Below are 16,115 nucleotides of genomic sequence, written 5' to 3' on the forward strand. Positions count from 1 at the left end.
TACATGTTTGCAATGGATTATAGAAAAAAGTGGTCTGCATACTGAGTTTATATCCCAGGACATATTGATAAATTGTTGCAAAGAAATTGTCATGAGAAGTGAGTAACATTTCAATTTTAATTTACTAAATGACATTGGTTTTAGAAACATGTTTGATCAAAATCAACTAATTTGTATTAATTATTTTTTCGAAACAATATGCTTATATTTGGTTTTTCTGGAGCAGCAGTTTGGTTGCTGCATAATAATTCTATTAAACCTGGATCTCAACAAACATGAATAAACTCATTTAACGAAATCAGGTAAATTTGGATTAAACAACCCAGTCTATATGATATACAAAGGATTTTAGGGGTTACTGTAACGACAAGCAGCAAATATGTCGAACATAAATTATAATGTTTCTTTAAAAAAATAAAAGCATTTGAATGGCAGATGTAAAATGTTGGATTTTCCCAACTTTGAACGCCAGTTCACTCCCTGAAGCTACATCCAAAAGTTATTGAACTTATCAATAGAGCCCGAGGTTATCTGTGGGCTCGCCCCCTCTTGATAACCAGGACCTGTTTGTGGGTTCACTGGCATTGGCGGCTGCTGCTGCGGCTGTTGCATTCCAATCCATGGTGACGCTGAACCTGCCTGTTGAGATGGAAACATAACAGCCTGTAAATGGGATCCGGGTTCTTGTTTTTGTAAATGAAACTGCCGCTGGTTCGTATAACGGTTCTGGTTCAAGACCGGCATCGGTTTTGGCGGAGCCATAACATTTCTTTGCATGTCACTAGTCCCGATCCTACCATAGCTCAGCATCGAAGAACCGATTGAGCCTGAGCGTGGATGTGTTTGTCTATTAGCACCTAGTAAACCACGTAATTGCCCCACGGATCCCATTGAGAAATTTGGTCGGCATTGTGACATCATCAGTTTGGTAGCATCAGCAGGTTCTGACTTTATTGCCCCGGAGAGAAGTAGCTGGCTAGTGGGTTCGTTTACAGTTGAACCCTGGTTTGTACTCATAGAGCTCGGACCAGTAATTGGTGACACTATCCCGGTTCCTGCATGTACACCACCTATTCCAGTCGATTTTGGTGGACCCATAACATGTCTTTGCATCTCATTAATGTCAATAGTCCTGTTAATACCATAGTTGAGTATCGAAGCACAACTTGAACCTGAGCTTGAGCCCGGATTAAAGAATCTCCCCATGGGCCCAATTCCTGCATGTACACCCCCACCTATTCCAGTCGATTTTGGTGGACCAAATATTTCTGTTTGCATCTCATTAGTGTCAACAGTCCTGTTAAGACCATAGCTGAGTATCGAAGCACAGCTTGAGCTTGAGCTTGAGCTCGGATGAATTTGTCTGTTAGAGCCTTGTAACATACCAATGTTACATAATGTCCCTAAGGGTCCAATCGGCTGACTTTGTGTCATCCACGGTTCGGTAGCCATGCTCACATCAGCAGGTTCTGATTTTATTTGCCCAGAACGAAGTTGGTGGCTAAAAGAATTGTTGACAGTTGAACTCTGGTTCATACACATAGGCTGGTTCTGACGTGACACAATCCCAATTTGTGCAGGAGTAGCACCTTTTCCCAACAAATTGCCCAGTCCTTCAACCTTGAGCATGCTATTATTACGCCTAACGTTCCTGGGTCCAGTTGGTTTACTTTGTGCCGTCTTCGGCTCAATCATCATGATATCACTATCAGATTCGGAATTTATTGGCCCAGAAAGAAGTTGCTGGCTAATGGAATTATTGATAGTTGAACCCTGATTTATGCTAGTCGAACTGTTGTTGTGTCCAATGATTGGGGACACCGTCCTGGTTCCTGCAGGAGGAGCTGTTTGCATGGTGGTATTACCCAATAATCCTTCAACCTTAAGCATGCTATTATTGTCACTAACTTTCCTCCCCATGCTGCTGCTGCCGCCCACGTTCCCAGTTCCCATAGTCATTTTGCTTTCCGTTGGAGATGCTTGCTGTTGCCGTTGCTGCAAAAGATGCTCTGTCACCCAATCGTTAGCCGTATAATTAAGCGACTCTTTCTGCATGTTTGGAATATGCCCCATCGGCAATAAATTTTCTGATGATCTCTGAGGCTGTTGTTGCATCAACGAATTCCAGTTTTGTTGTTGTTGTTGTTGTTGTTGTTGTTGTTGTTGTTGTTGTTGTTGTTGTTGTTGTCGTCGTCGTTGTCGTTGTCGCTGCTGATAAATAAATGTTTCTGATTCAGATGGAAGAGACCTTAATGATGATGATGATGGCAATAATCTTCCGCTGTGCGGGTTCATTATTTCATTCGCCATATTATTATGATGATGTCTAGTCCCTCCATTAGATGATGGTTTAGAAAGTTCATGGACTGGCTCGCTTAAAAACTCTTCCGAAATTTGATCAGTATCAAAAATGGTAGTAGAAGATCCAGAAGTTGTGTTAGGTTGACTAACAGCAGATGACCCAACCATGCTGATTGGTTTTTGTTTGACATGGTAGCCTTCTACGCGATACCCTTCACGCACCATCTACATAAACAAAAAATATTGTTTATTATATAGTATTTTGGAAATAAGAGTATTTTTTTTACACATGAAATGAATGGCATCAATAACAAATTGATGACATGACATACCTGAGAGCAGAACTGGGCTGCAAGCAAGTCAGCAGTATGCTGATTCATCAAATCAAATCAAACCCCAAGTCAGAATGATGTACTTGATCAATAATTATAACTAACACACACTTAATAATTAAATTTTTTGGCTAATCTATATATCAATGTATCAAGTATGTACAGACAGTACAGGGGGTTGGTTAAACTCACAGTATTTGGTAGTGTACAAAGAAGCTCATCTGGTGGCGGAGAATCATCATTATCACAATCAACGACCTCTCCATAATGCATGCCTACAGTGCCATCACTTGGCCTTTCTGATAATATTAATCTTGTTTCAAATCTGGGGACAACTGATAAATCTTCTCCTAAAAGGCAGCATATAATATAATAGAATAGATAATAGAATAGAATATAATTAACTTTTACTATTATTATTATATCATTTACAGATGGATTGAGTACTGATGTTTATCAAAAGTCGATCAGTGTTACTAACCTGGCACCAGATGCTCATCCAACACAAAGTTTAGAATCCTGTTCTTGCAAACGTTGACGTTTCCACCCACAAGTGACTTAGACAGCGGCTTTTTACAAGTTTCATCCCTCAGAGTTTCATCTTCCGGATGCTTGAAAAGAGCTTCAGTCAACTCCTCAACAACATAAATTCTTTTAGCATTGTACTCATCAGTCTTGTTGTTGTTTTTGCAGTTGAGTTTAAATCTGAAATAGGAAGTTGAGTTAGACAATTTAGGAAACCAAGTTATTAAATCTTAAATTATATTTATTGTTGTTGTTTTTGCAGTTGAGTTTAAATCTTAAATTATATATATATATATATATATATATATATATATATATATATATATATATATATTCATGCCTCTCACGTTCTCTCTTATCCTCCTCCTTAAGGTTATAATATCATATAGAAAAGAATTTTTTACTATTTGGGCTTACTTCCCTTTTATGGATCGACATGTTCAACCCAACCCAACCAAAACAAAATCTTATTTGAGCACACAGTATCACAAATGGAGAAATTGAGTGTAATTGTTGCCAAGCTGGAATTGGAAAAAACAAAGATTTCTACAACTAAATTTAGAATTTGCTTTCCTTTAGCCTTTCTCAGTATTAGTATAAGCCAAGTCTATCAAATAAACAGATCATCCATCACGAATGCAGTTATCATTAAAAAGAAAATGTTTCAATCAAATTAAGGGAAAAAGCGAATACCTATCATTGAGCGTCTTGATTTTGGAAAACCGATTGTGTATGATTATCTCATCCTCCTTCTGGATAGGACTGAATGGACCAATCATACCACTTACTATACGATTTTCTGAAAGGGTGTTCACCTTTTGCTGCACTTGGTGGTTAGACTTTAATTTTTTCGTTGTTTGAGTCTCAACTGGCTCTTGTCTGATATTTTTCCTCCTTCCTTGCTGCCCCACTGTAATTGGCATTTGATTTTGCAAACCAGTTGATTGCTGTTGATGCAGGAGCATGTTGTTCCGGAAGGTTTCGGGCGCATTCATACTTTCCATTTGAGACTGATTACCATCGGGTCTGATTATATTTAAACTGGGTATAGATATAGATGACATATGTCCATCTCGGTTTCCCCTCTTGTCATAAATAATCGAGTTATTACCATTAGTGTATGGAGTACTCATTGTGCCATGTCCAGAACCACCATCTGTTCCATGATGTTGCATGTTTACATCACCCATTTGATTTCTCGGTTTATGAGAAATCGATGGTGATGCTCTAACGTAGTCTTTATGGGTCTTAGTCCTCATGGCTATCGTATCTCTCTGACCAACGTCCTCGTTAGTCAGATCGATCAAATCGGGTCGACCCGTAATATTAACTGGTCGTGAATTTCCATCACCCACAACCGGTTGCGAGTTTTTTACCCTGAATACAGAGGTCTCTCTAGACATCTGCCTTAACCTCTTGCGACGTATAGCAGGAATATTCAGATTTAACTGCAACAAAATATAGCAAACCTTAGTTGGTAAGATGATGACTTATTAATGATTAAGAAAGTTGAACGGGCTTACCTTAATAGCAGCTGGCTTCTGACAGAGTCTCTCTAAGTTGGGTGTCGGGTTTAGATCCATTTTTGGGTATAGATTTGACAATATCCGGGATTCTGATTCCTGCAGTTGTCCAACATCATTTAATGTCACATTCTGATACATAAATGGAGTAGTACATTTCGTATCCAGTAAGTAATTGGGATGGTATGTATGTATGCTTGTATGTATGTCATACTCACCAGTAAATCACTATATGTCCAGCTGCAGGCAGAAGAATCATTAGAGATTTCATATAACATGTTGATATCCGGTGACATCTTAAGAGATACTCTAGTAGTGTAACAAGGATAAGCACCACTTGTAGTGGAACCTACAACTCCTGATCCGGGCAATAATTCCTTCCGATAGTCCCGAACCTACAAATTATTCATAATTAATTATATTTAATACATTATATTCATTTTCCCATGAAACAATACTACTTTTTTTAAAGAACTTTAACAGTAGTCTGTTTTATACTGAATGAATGTCCATGTATACATAAACAACTGATGGAGATAGGATGTGGGTTGAAGCATTTTCTGATTAATAATGATTAGTAGCTCACCTCGCACACAGCTGACCCGTTAATGTATTTGCAACATATATCACCCAGGAACTCTACTGCTGGAATTTGGCCACACTCAATTGCCTTCAATCACCAAAGTATTATTATTGAGTAATTAGATGTTTTAAAATATATGAATCAGATATTAATATATTAAGAACATTCAATGACAAGATAAGTAAACTAAACTCAAATTTTTTGATGTTGACACTATGTTTTTTACTAGGGAAAACAAGTGAATAGAAAAGGAATGAAAAGAAGAGACTCAAATCTTCCCAATTTGGGAGGAAAGGTAGCACCTAAAATAATCATTCCACTTCTTTCCCTTTCTCTCATTGGTAAACTCTTATTTCAACAATTAGAGAATGGTTACTTTACCAGTGGATACGTACTCCCAACAATGTTGATACATTCCTACAAATTAAATACTTACGTTAACGAGATTTTCAGATCTCCTATCATATGGGCGCAAAAACTTTGATTGGTCTTGAATGCTATTCTGATTCCCAACATTACTCTAAAAATACATACCGAAAGAATTATTAAGTTAGCAGTGCGAATAGAAAGTGTTAATTTCCATGCTTTACTTATATGCAGTAATTGTTACTGGCAGATAACAGAAATGCAACAAACCTTAGAAGGGTCTTCGATTGAATATCCATCTGGGAATATGTTTAGTATGAAGGATACTTCTGCACCGGACAACATATATCAAATGGAAATTTAAAAAGAAAATGAGAATAGAATGTAATTTAAGGAAGGATGTAAATGTTAATAAATTCTTCGTCTGCCAAAATACCTAACGTTTCAACGGCATCTCCAGTCGCATCGATCTACACAAAACACAGGATCTGTTATTGAATAGAGTAATGTTCTATACATAGAATCTGTTAGTATTAGATTGTATAGTAGTACTGTAGTAGTACGTAATTATAGTTTCGTATGTTACTGGTAGTTATATAATTCTTTACACAGGGTTCATTATTTCGCTGTGTTTTTGTTACAACACATTTTATATAGTCTTACACCTCTTTAACCATGTACAGAATCGACCGATAATAAAAGCTACACAGACCAGAGACGTGTCCATGAGTGCATGGATAATCCAGTGAAAGATCACGTACTTGCGCGCTATATATATGTTATCTTCCCATCAAGATTTAGGAACAAATTAAAGTCGATTAATTTATTTGCCAGATGCTGATAGCTCTAACTAGTGTAATTTTAGTCATTGATCTAGCTACTACAAAAATCGATTAAACTGTGGTAGCTAGTTATAAATATTAGTATTAAGTAACAGCAGATTCAATTTTTAAGTGAATTGTCTTTCCAAAGCTATTTACATAGATTATAAACTAGACTTTATATTCGTATATATACAAGTGCAGGTGATTAAGTATATTAAGATGAAAATTATGAGATTTATTTATACATCTGTATATCAGATAAATTTGGGCAAAAAACAATCAGACGGATAGATAGAGTATATGAATTACTACAAAACAGTAACAGTTAAAATTTACACATTAATCAATCAACTGAATTATGGAATCAAATCATTAAAATACCTCAATTCGATTTACTCTCCTGATTAAAATGTTAAGCGAATAATAATAATAAACTTTATATATTAGTGAATTAAACATGTGGTCAACAAAAGTTTATACCTTTCTTTTTCCTTTTCCATTTGTAGGAGAATGTGCGTCAACCTCAACTTGATCGTCGTCGTGATTTCCATCATCCAAGTTGTTGTTGTTGTTGTTGTTGTTGTTAATTTCTTCAGCATCAAAAGAAGAAGAAGAAGAAGAAGAAGAAGAAGAAGAAGAAGTAGATTTATGATCAAGTTTTGGTTTTGGTAGAAATCGAGTACCTCTGGTTGAGACTTTAAAAGAAACGACCATTTTTTTATCATGAATTTTTAAAATCTGATGAACACCGACTGTATATTAAGTTAACCAGTGAGCGTATGATTAATCAATGTATGATTAATTGAGGGTTGATCGGATGATATAAAGCCAAAGCAAAGGCAGCAGCAACAAGTGGTGGTGGAATTGAATAGAATTAGGGATTTTTTTTATTTTTATTTTTTGTATAAATTCAGACGCAGCAAAACAAGAGGCCGGTGAGGTTCAATTTGCTTAAATTGTGCATGTAGATATGCGTCACCTTATTTTCTCTTTTTTGCAAAATAAATAAATTAAAAATATTTAAACACCTGTCAAACCTGATACTGTAAATGTTTTCAACCAAATTTCTCGTTTTCTTGTAATTAAAGTATAGAAAATATAAAATTAGCTAGCAGTTATATATTTATTATTATTTTTAAACGGAAAACTCACATACAATATATAATTTTACATGAATTATGTCATAAGAAGAACTCGAACCCATAAGTTCAAAGTTAGAAGGGCTCCCGAAACCTAGGCCAAAGGCGCTTTGATTATATATTTATTATTATTACCTCCTATTCTACACTTCTATTCTATCTAATAAATGAGAGTTTATGGTGAAATTATCAAATACTTATAAAGATCGTAATATTTGCTATAAGGGTTATAACATGTTAATTTGATGATTTCATATATATAGTTAGTCTTTAAAGCTAATTAATTATTAATTAATTAATGATAAATAAATGATTCAAGTATGCTTTTTATGCTATGTTTAAAACAACTCAATGAGCATATACACAATATTTGAAACATCATATATAATCTTATAGGAGTTGTAATCCCTTAAATCCAATAATTTGCTTGAAATCTAACGGACTAATCAGAGCGCGACATGTGGCGCGACAATCACGTGTGATTGAAATAAAAAAATTCTAAAAAATATTTAAAAAAAAATATTTTTGATAAAAAAAATCGATTTAAAAAAAAAAATTAACATGTCAAATTCAATCACATGTGATTGTAAAACTCAATCACACGTGATTCTGCATGTAAAATTCAATCACATGTGATTCAAAATTTTATTTTTTTCAATAACATGTAATTGGATTTGACCTGCGGAATCACATGTGATTGGGTTTTACAATCACATGTGATTGGGTTTTACAATCACATGTGATTGATATGCAGAATTTTTTTTTAAAAAATTCATTTAATCACATGTGATTCTACATATCAATCACATGTGATTAAATGAAAATTTTATGAAAATTTTTTTTCACAAAAAAAAAAAACTTCGAAAAAAAAATTATGAATTTTTTTTTTCAATCACGTGTGTTTTTTTTTCAATCACATGTGATTGTCGCGCCACATATCACACTCTGATTAGTCCCTTGGATCTCAACTTAAAAGTTGAATTCATTTGAATATTCTTCAATCTTATAATAAAACGCTTACATGATCATATGTACAATATTTGAAACATTATATATTATATTTATATACAACCTTATAATAAAACACTTCATCACCGTATGTACATTTTTTAAAACAAATTGTACAATCTTTTATAAAAATTCATGAACACGTGTACAAACTTTGAAGTATATTGTACAACTTTCATATAATAATTATATTTTAATTTAAAAAAACTTAAGAGACATTTGTTATTAATAATAATTAATTTCAAAAATATAAATAGTCAATTCTTAAGCAAACTTTATTATTATTATTATTATTATTATTATTATTATTATTATTATTATTATTATTATTATTATTATTATTATTATTATTATTATTATTATATGATCACGCAAATTCGAATAGTAACTACGTATTTTGAAATCGAATAATACATGTAGATTTAAAATTTTAACAATTGATTTGTAACAACTTAATTACTCCTACATCTCCTCTCTTATAAATAAAAACAAAACAAACTCAATAATATTTGTTATTATAAATTATAATTATTATTGAATTTTGGTGTACACGATTATAATACGAAAAGATGATATAGAATTAATCACAACATCACATGCAGATAATATATAAATTATTTTCAGTTTAACGTTGATGATAACATAAAGGTAGAATGAGATTGGGTAGTCCATATCAGATGTTATTAGAAGACATGTTAGAGTATTGGGGTAAGCGAACCAGAGTTTTTATGCTCAGGCTAACTCGTATAACGGTCTAATAGGGTTATCTCAAGATTGTTTCCGACCTGCCATCCCAAGATAATATATGTAGTGGATTATCCTGTAACCGTTCTTGACCCTTTTAATGTTATTCCAAATTATGTTGATAGTGAAATTTAAACATCATATAGTCACTACTATGTTGGAGATAATCGGCTAAAGTGTGCAAGTAAAGTCCTACATTGGAAAAGAAACAAACCAATTGTATGCATATAAAAGCTTAAAGTATTGTGAAACTCATGAGCTTATATGTTGTACGATATCAGAGCCAGAACATACTCAATCATCCCACTACACCTTAGTAATTGGTATATAGCCTCTAATTTTACGTCAACTCGATAAGCGAACATACTCGAGTAATAGATTGTTGGGATTTTAAATACTCAACCGTAGTTTTAATAAGCTTATTTATATGAATGTTATTTTAGCAAAATGGTTCAAATGAAGCAGTGTTAGTAAAATATACAGCTAGTAACAGTTTAAATTCTATATAATTTTACAAAAGTAATTGAGTTGAAAAGCGTACAAAGAAAGAAAAAAAAATGCAAGAAATCCTCACCTAAACCATTCCCTCTTAAAAATTACTCTGTTTTATCTTCTTCCAAATCATCATCATCACTGTGAATCGATCTTAATTCGGTTACATCTTTTGTAGAAACAGCCACGGGGGATGGTTTTATGAGCGTTAAGGTATCCTCCTTGTCAAATTCTTCACTCCCATCACCAGAGTAAGCATATCTGTCCAACATAACTAAATTCAATCATATGCTCCCATTTACAATCCCAGAGGATCATTGTAGTAGTATTAATATGTGTTTTACATTTATGACAAAAACATGGCAACGATTGTAATGCTATGCATGGAAGATGAATGCTACATACATATCAAGTTCTAAGGTAGTGATGCTGAATAGCACCAAGATGGATGGGTAAAGTAACGAGCCAACAAATTTGGAGTTGGCTCTTAAAAAAATTTGTTTCCCGGTTGTTCTTATAAACACTTAAAAATGAGTTATAAGATTGTATCATTAAAAGATAGATTGTGGGAGACTTTCTACACAAGTCTAATTTGACATATTCATAATTAGATGGGTCCAAATTTCCATCTCTATACAGCACTAATCTTAAAGAGGGATAACTATAAGGGGTAGAGTCATGTCTTTTACCGCATTGAATTCTGAGACGGTGCCCAAAGAGCACAGATGACACAGAGAAGAGAAAATGACAGAACGTGCCAGAAGGCAGGGATGATCCAAGCATTTTGCCATTGCTCATTATATATATCTGTTGACTTGAAATAGAGCTGCAAAAAGAAAAATGCAACATTGACAAAGGCCATTTCACCTTTTTTAGCCCTACCATCCCAAACAAATTATGCAAAAGTACATTTCATATTTCTCTTGTATGTACAATACGAGATCTTACCTCATAGCATATCCAGCCCACCGACACAATTACAGCTACAGCCAATGCATTTGTGAATTTCCTGTATATGTCTAGTTTGGCCATCATTCGTTTAGCCTGTCATATCATATAAGCCATTCAAGTTAGGTTATCAGTAACAAGAATTATCACATGTAGCAGTAGATGTTATTAGTTATTACTCAGAGTGGGAACAATTAAAGGCACGCTACCCTGCACATCCCATATGGAACTGATACTAGATAGAATAAGTGCATACGGACTTATTCAGAAAACTTAGATACAGTTTTATCCTTTTGTTTGATATAAGAGAGAGAAACAAAAAACTACTATCCAGGATTAGAAGAATCTACTTAAGCTGGATGATAGTGACCAGGTCCCAGCCATTTAATGCTTACAAATTAAAATCATAAAAGTATATTAGAATATTATATTAGAATTACCTTCCAAAGGAAGTTTCAACCTCCCCCATCCCCCTCCTGTCACAAGGCCCAAGGCTATACCAGAATTATTTAGCCTGGTTGCAAAGGGGTTGTCCTATAATACATCATCTTAAATGATGTTCAGGACTAGAAAACCACGGTTTTCAACACCAAGTCTCATAGAGGATCCATATTAAGATGTGAAATAATAAGATAAACTCATAACAAATTTTATACTTAAATCTTAGTGAATCATAAATAGAGTTGTAAGTTTACAAAGCAATTACAGAAATATGACTTGATGAAGAGAAATTACCTGGAGCTTATTCAGAGTCGAAGAAAGAGATGTGAATATCCATAAAACAAAGAATGCATCCAAGACAGCCACGGGGAGTGATAAGAATAGCATTGCCTTTCCTGAAAGATCACTGACAGCACCAACATGTTCAACCAGTTCAAGCACTTCAGAAGCAACAAAGAACGTCCCCCCCAGCATGACAACTTTTGAAGTGAGACCACCCAACGTGGGTCTTACAACACCATATCCCATAGAAACCGTAAGGATAATCAAACGTGAAACGGTGCGTTTAACAGTGCCAAAGGTTACCGCCCATACGGTAATCCCCGTTGGCCGCACCCCACTTTCATTAAACTCTGCATAATCAAAATACCATAATGCCATCTCGAACATCCCCAATGTAATAACTAGTGTTATACAATTCTGCAAGTGAAGAACCTCTTTCCAAAATCTTGCATACTGGGAGAACCAAAAGATCCCCAGGATTAGAAATGCAAGAGACATGAACCCATAAAAGTTTAGCAGTGGTGCCATTCTACCCGGAAGGTACCCACTAGGATTTTTCCATATAGTTTTACCTTCTACAACAACATCAACGAGTCTTTGTTCACAATGCATGAAATACAGATTATACATTCCAGTTTTTGTGATCTGCACGGACCTTGGTTCCATGGTGGAAGTCTCCTCATTGATATCAAACGAAACACCAAACACATCAGGCCATCCAGGATTTGTTGTGGACAGGCGGTGAATAATTTCCCCTTCCTTACACGCACCCAACTTTGCTAAATCTGCAGTACAGCAGATAGCTCTTTGGCCTCCATAGGCCGATCCACCAATGGTCTCTCGGTCATCCATCTCAAATAGAATGGCGTAAATCAACCCTGTGCTAAAATTTGAAACCTCTTGAGGCCTTCGGAATACGATCTTCTCAAAACTAGATCCAAAAAAAGGTCATATCAGTAAGTTTGTATAACATACACACCTAAATTCCATCCAAAGATACAACAGAGCCACAGTAAAGCTAAAACAAACAACTATCAAATTGACTACAAGCAATTCAAAGGTTGGCCATATCCTCTCTATTCAGTAAATTTAAACAAATAATGCAGAATATTCAACAACCACTCATCTACTAAAATCCCCACCTTCATCTACTTTTTCAGTTCCATCTAAAATAGACCATGCATCTAAAGAGGCAAATTAAGAAAAATATACTCGGCAGCCACAAAGGTCAACCATACAAATCACAAATATAATTCACAAAAACAAAGAATGTCAGGTAAACAAATGGCATTCTTCTGTAGCACACACAGAGTCCAAGTAAAGTATAAATTGCTAATCACTAACCTATAGATCTCAATACCTGACATAAAACTTCAGCTAGGTTTTTAATCCAATAATGTATACACACTTTCAGTTATTCAAACGATCTACTAACTAATGAGCATCACAAAAGTATCTATTCACTTCATATAAACTTCTATTAAATATGAGGAACGAATAATTAATAAGCTTGTAGCATATCACAGCATCATACACATCAACATTCACCGCATAATATCGTATTAATTAACAAATACTAGTAGTATAAACTGAATAAAATGAATTAGAAAATTGAAGATAACGAGTATAATTATACCGAATATATGCGTCGCCATTGGAAGATGTTGCAGAATCATTGAGATTAGGGTGAGAGTAATAGATTCCCTCACTTCCGCCATGTATTACAAATGCATTTCCTTTTCTCTCGAATTTATTTCCGGCGTATATATGTACAGACGCGTGAATGTATATAACCCTAAGTAAGAGTAGCAACAATATCGCTGTCAACGAATCCAGTAACGGCATTGCTTTCTGCTAGATCTAATCTAATTATAGGGAGTAAAACACGCAGATCTGTGTTTTTTATGTGCGTGAATATTGTGTGTTGTGGAGAGAGATCTGGAGCTAAAAAAAAAAAAGTCTTTGATGAAGCAACTCTTCTTCAATGACCGGTGTCAGTAACTAACTGTGGTTAGGTTGAAGTTGACTCATGCTCAGTGACTAACTACAGTTAGGTGTTACGGATCTAGGTAATCACGCACCGACTTGGATGCAAAGCGTGTGCAACACCAACCCTAATTTAAACACCTCAAAATATATGCCTAACCTCGTTTAAATCTTAAGGCTAAAAATAAATGGTTACGTCACTCCCTATCGTAACTAAACTATTCATCCTCTTAACCTTCCACATCAGCGCCACATCAACACCAATATCCTATAACTAACTCATAATTAAACACTACCTACATGGGCTAAAACAATACTCGTCTTAATATACAACGTACAAACAATAAAGCATCAAGTCTAACAATAAAAAGCCACAGGACCCACAATTCTTATAACTAAACTTAAAATTTCCGTTAAATTGATGGTGGATGCGGGTAACTAAAGCGGGTAACTAAGGCGGGTAACTAGCTCGTGCATATGGTTAGTTACGGGTAATGACGGGTAATGAACGGGTAATGAACTATAGGGAGTGGTCTTATAGCATAGAAGCTTTCGACTTAGACTCAAGAATAAAATTTTCACTTACCGAGAAATAAAAACCTGCGACTAGAGCGTCCTGGAGACGGATGCGAACAAATGACATTTATAATTGTTTCTAACTTGACATTTAGATTTCGGCATAACAAAGCTTGCATTATCTTTTCGCACTTAGGCGCACTGTGTGTCATTGGTAATGATTGTTGGTGATTTTAGTATTATCCAACATTCATTTTAGTTAATTGAGATTTAATTGAATGCAAGAGTTAGCTAGCTATATTTAACAACAGGTTCAAAAAGTGTGGAGTACACGCCCGTAAAAATTGTCTACTAACTGTCGCGCAAAATGTGAGGGTCAAGGGGGCCCCTTGCGGGGTTCAAGGGGCAGCGCCCCGAAACCTCAACAAAAAATACACTATATGTTATGTTGAAAAGTGTATCTCGACAGAATTCCAGCCAAGTGTTATACCTTTTCATATAACAGTTATTCCCGCTTAAATGAAAGGTCACAACTTTTCAAATAACAACTGCTAATATATCAGTTTTCTAAATACGTTTTTAGCATTCTGCTTTCATATCAAATATACATAAAACACACACAAATTCCTTAAATCGCGATTTTGATTTCTTCTTGCCTGGAAACAAAATCATTTTTGTCTTATCCCAATTAGGATTTCGTGTAAACCCAAGGCTTGTGAGGGGCGAAATACTTAATTAGGAAAGTGTTTCACGATTCAGGAACCAATCCAGATTATCTGTTTTCATACCCATTTTCTTACAATGATTCTACTACGGTGCAACAAATTCGCAATCTGATCGTAATTAATCGTTGTTGTTCATTGAATCCGTCCACAGAATTATCATTAGTAAGTTTGCTTACCCAAAGTGAGTTTTTGGTCATAAATGGTACCACTAGCACATCAGGTAACTTGAGAAGTCATGATGAGTAATAGTCAGGTTTGTACAATCACCTATAATGACTTTATTAGTACTTGTGAATTACTTCGATAGAATTGAGTGTTTTGATTCTTCCTGAATAGCTTATATTTTCCCGTTGAGTGTCACTTTGAAAATTATCACTCTCAAAACCTATGCCTAAACTCGCTTTTTATTATACATGTATAATCTAAGTATATAAAGGGGCTTATAGTTGAACGGTATTCGAGAAGTATTTCAACCAAAGTGGTTGACGGACAAGCCCTGTCGTGAATATATTGATAAATTAATAGGTGTTGTGTGTTTTGTAGTATAAAAAATAATATTAATATTATATTAGTATATTATAGTTTGAATAAGAAAAATTACATGATTTTACTTGGGTAAATACTTTTTAGTTAATTCGTTAAATATGTTTACATAAAATGTGTAACGCCAAATGAAAATGAGAAACTAACATCATTAATCATTAGGAATAATAATTTTAAAACACTTCATTAACTTCTAGATATGCTGACAGTCTGATACTCGTAAACAGTGTCAATTCCAGGATCAGAGTTTAATGGGTCACGGAATTTTTTTCGAGTACTAATTATATTTAAATGTTATTTTAGTGTTTGTTTACCTTCAAAAAAACTATATATTCGAAAAATATATGTGATCCTATTAGTTATATACAATTCAAATAAAAAAACTATAAATTCGTAATATTTGAGGTCGTGCAGTTAAATTTAGTGGTATCCAATACAATTTAAAGAATATTTTCAACATATAAATTTTAAATTAGCGGTGTCTCGTGACCCCACAAGCTACACACTAGACTCGTCACTGCTCGTAAACTATCATAACTACGAGAGTTGGGGCGAACATTTGTTACTGATACCGAAATAACAAATGAAACAGAACCATTAACCATTCTTAAAATATCTTTTTAGCGCTAGACACCTAATTTCTTCTAATATCATCTTTAAATTATATCATTAAATTATTATATTCTTTTGTGATTCATTTAAAAGTTAATTCATAAGTTCATTTAGAATAATTATCAAACATATTATTGTTATTCAATACTAAGTTCAAATAGAATATCTGAATCATTCAAATTTTGAACCATTCAACATTTAATCATTCTGTTTTATCAAATGCAA

General features: G+C 34.3%; 1 protein-coding gene across 1 annotated transcript; it reads right to left on the bottom strand.

Annotated features, from left to right (window-relative positions):
* Positions 1-9,761: 9,761 nt before the first annotated feature.
* On the bottom strand, positions 9,762-13,439 carry LOC139841420 (uncharacterized). The gene is made up of 5 exons (XM_071831638.1): positions 13,145-13,439; positions 11,521-12,439; positions 10,786-10,881; positions 10,527-10,663; positions 9,762-10,098 (listed from the first exon to the last, which is right to left on the bottom strand). Exons 1-5 carry the CDS (start codon positions 13,351-13,353, stop codon positions 9,942-9,944), a joined length of 1,518 nt encoding a protein of 505 aa, XP_071687739.1. The 5' UTR covers positions 13,354-13,439; the 3' UTR covers positions 9,762-9,941.
* Between the last annotated feature and the right edge of the window lie 2,676 nt (positions 13,440-16,115).

This window comes from Rutidosis leptorrhynchoides, chromosome 4 (assembly GCF_046630445.1).
Source record: "Rutidosis leptorrhynchoides isolate AG116_Rl617_1_P2 chromosome 4, CSIRO_AGI_Rlap_v1, whole genome shotgun sequence".
In the NCBI taxonomy this organism is placed as follows: domain Eukaryota; kingdom Viridiplantae; phylum Streptophyta; class Magnoliopsida; order Asterales; family Asteraceae; genus Rutidosis; species Rutidosis leptorrhynchoides.

Coding starts and splice junctions, on each gene's coding strand:
- LOC139841420 (XM_071831638.1), bottom strand. CDS start 13,353: ATGCCGTTACTGGATTCGTTGACAGCGATATTGTTGCTACTCTTACTT. Junction 10,882..11,520: donor CGACTCTGAATAAGCTCCAG/GTAATTTCTCTT, acceptor ATGATATGACAG/GCTAAACGAATGATGGCCAA. Junction 10,664..10,785: donor TGGGCTGGATATGCTATGAG/GTAAGATCTCGT, acceptor TTCTTTTTGCAG/CTCTATTTCAAGTCAACAGA.